Source organism: Miniopterus natalensis, chromosome 1 (assembly GCF_054644295.1).
Source record: "Miniopterus natalensis isolate mMinNat1 chromosome 1, mMinNat1.hap1, whole genome shotgun sequence".
Lineage (NCBI taxonomy): Eukaryota > Metazoa > Chordata > Mammalia > Chiroptera > Miniopteridae > Miniopterus > Miniopterus natalensis.
The window spans coordinates 134,228,706-134,240,643 of record NC_142081.1 but is presented as its reverse complement, the minus strand read 5'-3'; the positions used below and the strand labels follow the sequence as shown (position 1 = coordinate 134,240,643).

Below are 11,938 nucleotides of genomic sequence, written 5' to 3'. Positions count from 1 at the left end.
CCACCACATTTGTCTGTCTCCTTATAGATATATGTACACTTATATGATATATAGCACACATTCACACTTCTTTCTCTTTAGATTTGTGCATCCATGTATGAATATATAACACATATGTGTACTTCTGTCTCTAGATATGTATACACATGTATGAATATACAGCATACACACACTTTTGTCTTTATAGATACATGTACACCCATCGTATGGCTACACAACACATGTGCACTTCTTTCTCTAGATATGTGTTCATGTGTATTATGAATATGCAGCACACATGCACTTCTGTCTTTATAGACAGGTGTTCACATGTATCGTGAAGACACAGCACATGCACACTTCTGTCTCTATAGATACATGTACACATGTTATTGTATGAATATATGATACATATGCACTTTCTCTGGCTGAGCCCTTGGAAGGGAAGTGTCCTGGTCATCACACTATGTCCTGATACCTCAGATGCATCTTTTCAGAATAAGGATGTTCTGCTAAATAACCATGGTACAATTATCCACCTAAAAAAATTTTTAAGAAGTCTCTAATATTTCCCAATGTCCAGCCCATATTCAGATTTATCCTTGTCGTCCCCAAATGTCTTTGATACGTTTTAAAGGATTTAATCAGGATTTATTAATTAGATTTGGATACTGTGTTCTTTGGTCTCTTTTTCCCCCCCTCATTTTACTCTCTTTTAATATTTCTAAATTTTACTACCAACTTTTTAGTAGTTCAAATTATAAAAGTAATGTTAAGACACACATATTAGACTTGTTGAAAAGTTCTTTGGTCTCTTAATCTAGGACAACCCTCCACCCATTTTGTTGTATTTTTTATGACATTGAATTTAAAAATATTTTTTATATGTTTTTATTGATTTCAGAGAGAGGAAGGGAAAGGGGGAGAGAGAGATAGAAATGTCATTGATGAGAGAGAGTCATTGATTGGCTGCCTCCTGCACACCCCCTGCTTGGGATTGAGCTCGAAACCCGGGCATGTGCCCTGATTGGGAATTGAACCGTTACCTCCTGGTTCATAGGTTGACACTCAGTCACTGAGCCACGCTGGCTGGGCTTTGACACTGAATTTTTTTGCGAAGAATCCAGGTCTGTCTTGTGGAATATCCCACATGCTGAATTTTTCCCATTGCTTCCTTTTCTCCAGAAGTGTGTTTTCCACTTTGAAATAAGTGAAGTGATACTTTGTGACATGTGAATATCTTCTTCCCCAGTGACCTCTCATCCAACGGAAGGTCTGACATCATCAGTGATCCTTGCCTGAATCAGTTATTACACTGAGTGTTGCAAAGGGGTGATCTTTGCTAATTCTGTCATTCTTCTACAGCCATTAGCTGGCACTCTTCATTAGTGTAGTTGAGGATTAGTACAGACTCAAGGATTTTTTTCATTTCTATGGTTATAAAGCCTTTGTTGTCATAATTTTGATGCTTAAGTTGTTCCAGATTAGCTGCCAAGTGTTTCTCTGTCTCTTTTGAATTGGACCCTCTCTTCTTTGAGTACGTACTGCCTTCAGCACAGTAGGAGCCTGTCTGATCCTCACCCTGCACTTCCCTACCCAGCAGTAGAAAATGCCAGCAGTTTTCTCAGTGAACTGACTCTGCTCACGGGTACTGCACCAGGTCAGACGTGGTCAGAGATTTGAGGACTGTGTGGAGAAGGGAGCTTTGTGTGTAGAGAAAGGGCAGTTGGTACTTGTGCTGTGCCTGTAGGAGACAGAATGTAAGTGTGTTTCTGCTACACTGACCTGATCGTCCTGTGCAGCATGGATGGGAGAGAAATACCTGTGGGTGGAGAGCCAGGGAGGACTTGGTTGTGTCTGGAAAGGGAGGCAGAAATGAAGAGAGAAAGGGTGGCAGCTGCTTTTGAGTCATTGGTGTGCACCAGTTACAGTGAAAACTGGGTCCTACTTGTTTAATCTTCACAGTGAGTCTATCGCTGTTCTGTGGAGGTAAACTGAGGCACAGGGAGATCGGGTAATTTCCTGAAGATTGCTTGAGTCCTAGTTGGCATGGGTTCTGTAGATTCCGGCCTATGTGACCAATAAAACCTTTAGAATTACCTTTGTAAGTGGATATGTGTCCCCATGCAGAGACATGCCTTTTTTTTTTTTTTTTTAATCCTTACCTGAGGATATTTTTTTCATTGATTTTTTTTTTGAAGGGAGGGAGGGGCAGAGAGAGAGAAAAATTGATGTGAGAGAGAGACATTGACTGGTTGCCTCCCACATGCACCCTAACCAGGGGTGGGGAGTGAATCTGCAGTGGATGTATGTTCCCTTGATTGGGAATTGAACCTGGGACCCTTTGGTGCACTGGCCAACACTCTAACCACTGAGCCACACTGGCCAGGGTAGGCCTGCTTTTCTTACTACCAAGCACGAGAGCCTAAGTCTCACAGAAGAGCATAGGAGTGACTTATCTTGAGTGTGTGTTCAGCTTCATCGCTCATCTCTGATGGTCAGAGAGTGGCTTCTCCAGACAGCTCTCTCAGGGTCTCCTGCTTCTCCTCAGACTTGTGAGTGTCCTGGTGACACCCACCAGCCCATCCACTGCACTACCAGCCCCCCTTCACACTCCTTCCTCCCCAGGGCTGGGCTGAGCTGTGCTGTCGGCATTTCCAGCATCACTCACAGTGTCTGCCACCACAGGGAGCAAGTCGGACATTCTCACAGGGACACGTCTTAGTCTGGGTGGACTCCTGCTTTCCTAGGTGATGTTTCTGAGTCCTTCTTACCTGATTCTTTGCTGAATGTTAAACATAAAACTCAGATGAGCAGTTCTTAGGGCTTTGCTGTTCTTGGTGTTGCCCTGAAAAGTCTAATGTGGAGTATTTTTTTAGTGGATCATTGCTTAAACAGAGGCAGTACTTAAAAATATGTGACCACATATTTCATGTTAACTTGATGTAGAACACACTTTGGAAAACTTTATCTTGCATATTTTCATTTCTAGGAACTGAACACAAGTTACTTAGTGACGTATATTAGGATCTCATGCCTTTCATGATGTAATTCTGTATGTTATGTTGTCTTAAGGCAAGATGTAGCTGGATAGGCTTCAACACTACTGGGTGAGAGATGATTTTTATCTTTTCATTTTCACTGTTCTCTCTGTACTTTTACATGTATTCTATGGTTTTTTTTGAAAAGTGTAATTTGAGACCTAACACTTTTCTGTAAGATGAAAATCTGTAGCCAAGGACATCCCCTTGAAGTCTGTGCTGCAGTATTTTTGCTGGACAGAGATGAAGCTCCTTGATGTAAGCTCTGTTTAGGCTTTCATTGTAGATTGGTAGAAAGGACAAACATACTTTTTTCTTTTTTGATGTGCTACATTTATTTTTACTCTGTATTATTAAATCTCTTCATTATAATGGGAATTTTAGCATAATAGGATTTACTTGTGTAACTGTGGCTATTATTATTTGACTGTTAGTGTCCCAAGGTATACCAATTTATATGAAAAGTAATTTTAGATACTTTATATAACTGTTTCCCTAGTAGCAGGAATGAGAAGTTGTAATGTGTACTGTTCTTGGAAATAATAGAAGAAGTGTTTAATTGGGAAATTTGGAAAGTCACAGATTACTGGAATTCTTCAGCTGTTGGCAGTTCATTTCTCATATATTTCTGTTCTCATCCTTAAGAGCTGGGGCTGAAATCCAGTGGTTTCATCTGAAATAAGTCAAACCCTTATATAGTCATTGTTTTCACCTGATGCCTTGTTCAGTAAGTGAGCTATTTGAAGGAGTCTAGTCGGGTAGCCTGCCTGCCCTTTTGCTGTGAGTTGATACATGCCCTTTTGGGGTGGGACTCTACACACAGGCCGTTCCAGGGGGCTGTGGATGCACAGACATTTTTGCAAGAACCTCTTACTGTAATAAAATTTATTTTTAGGTTAAGTCCAGTAACTTCCCTTTGAAAGGAGCAAGAGAAATGCCCATTTAGATTGTTTCCTAGTAGGAGCACCCAAATTCCTAACTCCCAGCACCAGCACCTTCCCTGTGGAGCTTGGTAGAGTGTCCCCTCTCCCTTTTTTTTTAGTGTTGTTTTGTTTCAGTTACTATAAAAAGGGACTGACAGTCGAGGCTGTCACTGGGTCATTAAACTTCCCCCATGGGTGGCCAATGACTCTAGTCTATACCCAACTGATGGTATTTATAAGTGCGAATAAACTCTGGCATTGAAAAAAATCTGAAATTAGCTCAACATGGATAAAATATATGGGAACGCCAAGTTATTTCTTTTTTGCTTTCTTTCCGTATGCTTGTAACTTTACCCACCCCATGTGAACTTTAGTACTTCTAAAGAAAACAAAATAGCACATCTAACAAGACAACATTTCAAAAAGTCAGTTAAAAAATTATAATAGTTGCTTTAAAGTTATGACATTTTCTTTTTTTAAAATATATCTTTATTAATTTCAGAGAGAGGAAAGGAGAGGGAGAGAGAGATAGAAACATCAATGATGACAGAGTCATTGATTGAGCCCACAACTCGGGCATGTGCCCTGACTGGGAATCGAACCCCGATCATCTGGATCCTAGGCCGACGCTCAACTGCTGAGCCATGCCCAGCTGGGCAAAAGTTATGACATTTTCATATGCTTTTATTGGCAAATAGCCAGGGAAGATATTTAGTACTAAATACTGAAGTCTAAGTCATGTACTTTTTTTTTTAAAAAATAATTTTATTGATTTTAGAGAGAGGAAGGGAGAGGGAGAGAGAGAGACATCACTGATGAGAGAATTGTCATTGATCGGCTGCCTCCTGCATGCCCCCAGCTGGGGATTGAGCCTGCAACCCGGGCATGTGCCCTGACCAGGAGTCGAACCTCAATCTCCTGGATCCTAGGCTTACGTTCAATCGCTGAGCCATACCCGGCAGGGCTAGGTCATGTACTTTGACTTTTGTGTTGTGTTACTAAGTTTTTTGTATGCTTTTAAAGAGAAAATGTATTTTGACAGCATGACATTTCTAACCAGGTGGTGGTTGATTTTCACTGTATTGAGTTCTGTGCTTGGTCAGTGAGTTTGGTGTGTGTGGGCCTGTGGTTGGGATGGGCAGCCCTCTGTCGCCACACTGCTTTGGAGGTTTTATATGTAGTACTAAATATGTCTTCTGGATATTTGGCAATAAAAGCATATGAAAATGTCATAAATTTAAAGCAATCATTATAATTTCTAACTGCTTTTTAAAAATTGTGGTAGACTGCTCTTGTTTTGTAAATCCATTACTCTTGCTGATCATTTTTAATCCCTTGCTTGTGAGAGCAGGAGGTATTGTATTGGGAGGTTTCTTGTAGGGCTTGGAGGATAGCCCCAGAAGTGCCCCAGGGGTGGGAATTACTGCCTGAGAAAGAAAAGGACCTGCAGGATTGCAGTGACCTCAAAACTACAGAACCTGCCCAGCTGGCATGGCTCAGTGGTTGAATGTTGACTTATGATCCAGGAGATTGAGGTTCAATTCCCAGTCAGGGCACATACCTGGATTGCAGGCTTGATCCCCAGTAGGGGTTCAAGGCAACCGATCAGTGACTTTCTCATCATTGACGTTTCTCTCTCCCTTTCCCTTCTTCTCTCTGAAATCAGTAAAAGATATATTTAAAACAAACACAAAACTATATAGAATCTAAAGCCCCTCTAAGCTTCATATCCCCTTAACCCATATGTCTGGAAGTCTGTTTTTATCATCTTTTTAATTAGATAGATTGGAATCATTTTATTTGAGAAAGTTTAGCGACTTATATAATTCCTAGCAATGGTTGGTATCTAAGGTTTTCATAAAACCAAGGACTCGGACGGACAGTGCAACCCCAATGCATGGCTCCATTTCAGGTGTTCTCAGCTTCCTTAGCGTAAACCCACCACCCAGGTTCAGAGGAAAAGAATGGCAGCAGTGTTAGCAGGAATGTGACCTAACTGCAGTGGTGGTGGCAAGGGCTATTTTGGGAAATTTGCTTTGTATTAATTAGTGGATGTTTGTCTTGTCATGGAGATGAGTAGGGAGACAATAGTAAGTATAGTGTGTAGCTTCAGCTGCTGGAGTGTGCATTTGCACCCTGCATACATGGACACAGTGGTGATTTTCTGTAAATAAGATCATTTTGCAAGTCTCATTGTATTTTACTGAGAGGGCTTGAGGTCCTTCTGTGTCGGCACTTTGGAGCTGCCTCGTTCCCTCCACCTCTGTTTCTAAGAGGCCTATCGTTTGGATGTACAGTAATTTACTTAATAAATCTCCTGTTGATACTTTTGAAAGTTGTTACCAACTCAGAGTATAGCTTATAGTGTAAGAGGAGCTTTAATACTTCTCCATTTACCCTTTTAAATATTCTCATTTAAAGAGGGCTGATCAGTATGTAATAAAATAAGGGCTTTAAGGAAATTAGTGCGATTAAATCACTCTACTTCTTGGCTTTGTTGGGAGATATCAGGTTGCTTCTTTTTAATTGAGATGACCTAGAAAAGAATTGTCTGGTTATTAACAGATTAAGAACTTGGTACCTGCATTGTTACAGACTATGAAGACAGACATGAGCTATGTCTGGACCAGGTCCCACGTGTTGGCAGAAACCACTGAGCAATGATGTGCAGGCAGCGGAGTGGGGAAGGGAGCAGCCGCCAGAGGTGCAGTTTGTCTTTGGAAGGATGGTGGTGCTCATAGTCTGTGCTCAGGCCCGGCACTCTCGGAGCGCAGGTGGGCTTGCATCATCTGGTCGGCTTCTGTGCTGGCTCCCACTCAGCCATGCTTGGGAGCTGCAAGCTTCTGACTCTAAGACCACACTGGGCCCCTTAAAAGTTAGTCCTCAGATGACCAACATGTAAAATGTGTGAATTACACATGAGCTAGAAAAAAACCAGGCAGCTACCACTTGGGTGGCTCTCCTAAATGAGTAAGGGAACACAAGGTGTTGAAGGGCTCTGATAATAACTAATTCTAAACTTTTTAAAGTGAAATTTGACTTTCAGTTACCTTCCCTGCTGACGTGTGGAACCCAAGGATGCTTTCTGAGACCACATGATTCCGCCCCTTTCAGTCTCTTTCAGTGAGCAAGTCAAATACTTGATTTGAAAAATAATTGTTTCATCTGGTTGGCATGGCTTAGCAGTTGAGCATCGACCTAGGATCCAGGAGATCTCAGTTTGATTCCCGGTCAGGGCATATGCCTGGGTTGTGGGTTTCATCCCCAGTTGGGGTGTGCAGGAGGCAGCCGATCAATGACTCTCTCAACATGGATGTTTACGTCTCTCTCCCTCTTCCTCTCTCTCTCTCTGAAATCATTAAAGATATATTTTAAAAAGAGAAAGAAAAAGAATTGTTTCTGAGCATAGTTACTGAAGTAGCAGATCCTCTTTTGTATCAGTGGGAGGTTAGTTATGACTTATTTTATACATATATGTATATACCTATCTGCATACACGTCACATTCCTTGTCGCCTGTGCCTCTTCTGGTGGTCATGCTCATACACATGTATATTTGCATATGTGTCATGTTTCATGTAGCCTGTGTCACTTCTGGTGGGCACACTCACATGCGGTTTTGAAGCACATTTGCACACAACCTCTAGCTGTAAGGGCCCCTAGCTCCTGTAGTGCAGTGTTAGGTGGTCACCCCATACTCCAGCCTCAGCAACACCAGGTTGAGCTTCCTCTAGTTCCAGTGAAGGAAAGATTGTCCTGGGAGGGGTCACTAAACACCCAGGACTGGGTTTGCAGCTCCATGTGATGTCTTATTTACCAATTAAAGCAACAGCGACCTTCAACTTTGCAATTTTTGGCTTATCTAGTATATTTGAGTGTAAAGACTTGCAGTTCCTGATGTATTTCTGACTTACTTTTCTAACTATTCTGATGAATAGGGCTTGTCTGTATCACATAACTTTCAAAGCTGATATAAAAATTTTTCCTTTTGGAAGATTTAAAAAAGAAAAAAAGAAAACTTTGAAGTTCTTTCCATCCTAGTTTTTATACACAGACTCACATCATGGTGATGTTGAGACATTGGCTGTTGTTAGTTGGTGAGTATATAACAGGCAAGTCTTGGATTCAGAAAATAAGGGAATGGAAAATCAGGTGATTAAAACCAGAGAGAGATCATTCCTCACCTAGTTTAAATGCAGTGCTTCCTCTCAGATTTCTGTAAAATTATTGAAGTCATTATAGCTATTCAAAACTTGCAGTTGACTGTTACATTGTTCAGTAAGAATGAAACAAGGGCCAATTTTCACAGAAAGGAAGTCAGAATCTTGACCTTGATATTGCAAGCAGGAAGTCAGCGTATAAATCTTACTCATTTTAACTTCTCTGTAATCATTTTGAGTCAGGCTGTGTGGAACTGACTGTCATCTTTGAATAATCTGTGGAAAAATGTTCTTAATTAATAGAATGCTAAGGGAGAGAATTTAGCCAAACTAACTGAATGTACTGTTTTGATGCACTCTTTTTTTTTTTTCCAATTTTTTTTTTTTTAAAATATATCTTTATTGATTTCAGAGAGAGGAAAGGAGGGGGAGAAAAGGAGATAGAAACATCAATGATGAGAGAGTCATTGATTGGCTGCAGCCCACAACCCGGGCATGTGCCCTGACTGGGAATTGAACCCCGATCGCCTGGATCCTAGGTCGACGCTCAACCACTGAGCCACGCCCGGCCGGGCTTGATGCACTCTTAAAGCCACTTTTGGAGCCCTTCTCTCTGGCCAGTAGTAAAGCTGGTCACTGTGGGTTTTTTTTTTTGTTTTTTTTTTTTTAATCAGCACCATATTCCAGCCACTAGAATTAGACTGTATGCCCTAAAAGTGCAGCACATTTCTTTAAAGCCAGGACCACTGCCACCATCTTCTTCACTAGAATGTAAGCATCACAGGAGTGGTTTTATTCCCTCTTTGTAAAAGTAGGGCCTGGCGCACAGTAGTGCTCAGAAATCCTCATCGAATGGACAGTTTTGTAGTTCAGTTCTATTAGTAATTTAGAAAGGAAATCTCTCTGTTGTCCTGAAGAGGGAGGTGTAGAGAGGAGAGCAACCAAGTGAGAATATTGAGTAGCTGGCAGAGTAGATGCTGTAACATCTTTTTTCAAGGGAACAGTGGAATTTTCAACCTGAAAAAGAATAGTGTGATACAAATTTGACTCTTCCTTTTTTATCTTAGGGTCTACTTTTTGGGGAGTTAGCCATCAAGGAATATTTAGATGTGTGTTTATTTGGAGAAGTTTCCTGTTCCTCCTTGAGGTATCTAAAGTCTTATAGGCTGACATGAACGCCTAAATTCTGCCAAGTGCATGTGATAGGAAAGGCTCAGGAGGGCATGCTCTCCAGGATCCTGCCACATCTCCTGAAGTCAGTATCATCTGTTAGACCAGGGGTGAGGAATGTCCGGCCCTGCCAAGGCAACCACAGGCAGGACTTGAAATTCAGTAAATTGAGGAGCTTTTTTCATAGCTAATTTTTAAGTTGATAATTTTGTATGGCTCGCGAAGGATTTTATAAATATCCAAATGGCCCTTGGCAGAAAAAAGGTACTCCACTTCTGTGTTAGGTGGTTGGTTTCTAAAACAGTTTGGGAAGTGGTGATGACCTGCGAAAGAATGTGGTGACCCTCTGGCTTTGTACACAGAGGCTGTGGTCACAACAGAGTCAGGTGGCATGTGCAAGTCTCCTGTGCAGGCATGTGAGAGAGAGCTCTGCCTCGGTTGGTGGGATAGTGCTGGGGTCCATCTGTCACATTAGCTTCTGCTGGACACGCAGCTGTTGGACCTGTGCATTTACATGAAAACATTGCAAAGCTCCTGAACAGGTGGATGGCCATTGAGAAGGCCAAACAGGTTGCTGCTTGATATGCTTTTCACAGATGGCTCTGTGGACCTGAGGAGACATACCCTGTGTTCTAGGGAAGGATGCCCTGCCCTTTCTGTTCCTAGAGTGTAGTGCTTGCTCTTTGGTCTGTTCCTCAGATGTAGAAGAATGACTTTGTTTTGTAGGTAGCTACACTTTTCAATAAGAAATGGGTGCTCTGCAGTCAGTTTCTGACACGTAACCAGGAAAACACCCTGCTTCAGCATTTCACGGGCCAGTGTTTCCCACATCATATATATTTTTTCTTAGCCATGAAATTCTAGCAGATTGTTATGCAAAACAGTTTTGTGTCTCTGTGTGACTGGGAAGACAGCTGTTAGTCCTAATGAGGAGTGCTAGCATTACAGTCTCTTCATTGATTGAGACCCTCGGAGGGAGTGGAATGTTCCAGATCAGGCAGTGGTGTGCGGTGAGGAGGTACCGTGCTGTCAGCTGGAAGCACATGCTTGGCTGCTCGTGGCGACAAGATAAATGAGTCTACTGGAGTCTGGCAGAGTCTGAGCTTTTCCAGTGTGCGGCCGTGGCGGCCTCACTCCCTGTGGGACCTGAGTTGAGGGTGCCGTCTCTGTGCCAGCTTTTCCCTTTGATGGCCCACAATACCTGTCAGGACTGTGATTTATTAAAAACCTAATGTCTTTCAGCGTTTCATTAACATAGGGTTCGATGGTCTTTTGTGGAGACTTTTCCCATTAATTTAGCAGAATGTTAACTGAAATTTAACTTGGCCCAACCTCCTAAAGACTAGAATCTGCAGAGCAGCCAGTGTCGTGAGCTGCTCCCAGAGCTTTGCCAGAGGTTTCTCTAAACCTTGCTGTGACCTCTGTGTGGACGAGGGGCAACACCTCATTCTAGTAAAGCCCTTGCGTTGTTTTTTCAACCAGGGAATTCAGATGGGTCACTGGGCTGGTGCTAGAGGTTTCCTGTTTTCCCCTTTTTGCTGTTGTCACACATGATGTCCCTTGGTGTAGCACAGTGACTGATGTTGGGCTATGTAACAGCTTGGGAGGGGATGCGCCTGGTGTCTGGTGGACAGAAGCAGGGAGGCTGCTCAGCCCAGTTGCACAGGGTGCCCCACGAGCAATGGTCGCCCAAACATTTGCAGTGCCAGGTTGAGACCCACCTGATGGAGACTCAGTACGGATTTAATGCTGATGAAGCAGTTTTAGGTGTAAGGTCTGGGTAGCACCTGGGTTTTCTGAACCCAAGTTTATCTCTTGTTTTATGCTCTAAGTGAAATAAAAGTGATTTGAAATTATCGTGAGGAATAATAAGGTTGCATATGTAAATATATGTTATTTATTTGTAGTTAATTTTTATGCCTCTGAAAAAAATATGGCTCTTAAATATTCTGGGAGGCTGCTGTTGAGGGCCAGAGTTGTCAGGAATGGTGAGATTGTTTTCTTGACCCTTTCTTCTTTAAAATTTTTTCCTTTTTATTGAGGTATATTTGACAAGTAAAAATTGAGTATATTTAAGGTGTACAATGTGATGTTAGGTATACATATCCCCTGAAGTGATCACAGTCAGGCTAATTAGCACATCCATCACCTCCCATGGTTATCTTTTCTGTGTGTGTGGTGAGAGCATTTAAGATCCATTCCCCCAGCAGATTTCAAGGACGTGGTATGGTATGAACTACAATCACCATGCTGTATACTAGATGAGGTTCTGACCCTGTACCCTTTACTTGTAGCACCGTGACTTCTGCCGTGTTCACCGTGGGCGATAACGTCGTTTCAGGCAGTGACGACCGCACCGTGAAGGTCTGGGATTTAAAGAACATGAGATCCCCCATTGCAACCATTCGTACAGACTCTGCCATCAACAGGTGAAGGAAGCTGCTGGTTGCTTAGATGTTTACTTGACTTGAAAGGGTTGATTGCAGTGCAGTGCCTTGTCCATGTGACAGTTAACTATGAAAACACTAATGTCTTAGTTGTTTAATTGAATGAGCCTCGGGAAAGTGGTTTAGACTCCTGGGAAAATATTTGTTATTGATCATCTAATGCAAATTTAGTATCTGTAAACACTGAAACTTAAGTATAGAATCAGGTTGGTGTAGTGG

General features: G+C 42.1%; 1 protein-coding gene across 2 annotated transcripts in view; it reads left to right on the top strand.

The window, feature by feature from the left end:
* WDR37 (WD repeat domain 37) overlaps positions 1-11,938 on the top strand; it is a 52,014-nt gene that overhangs the window by 32,499 nt on the left and 7,577 nt on the right. For both annotated transcript variants that reach the window (XM_016206960.2, XM_016206955.2), the window contains exon 11: positions 11,567-11,701. In XM_016206960.2, the coding sequence (XP_016062446.2) occupies positions 11,567-11,701 (135 nt within the window). The remainder of the gene's footprint in view (positions 1-11,566; positions 11,702-11,938) is intronic.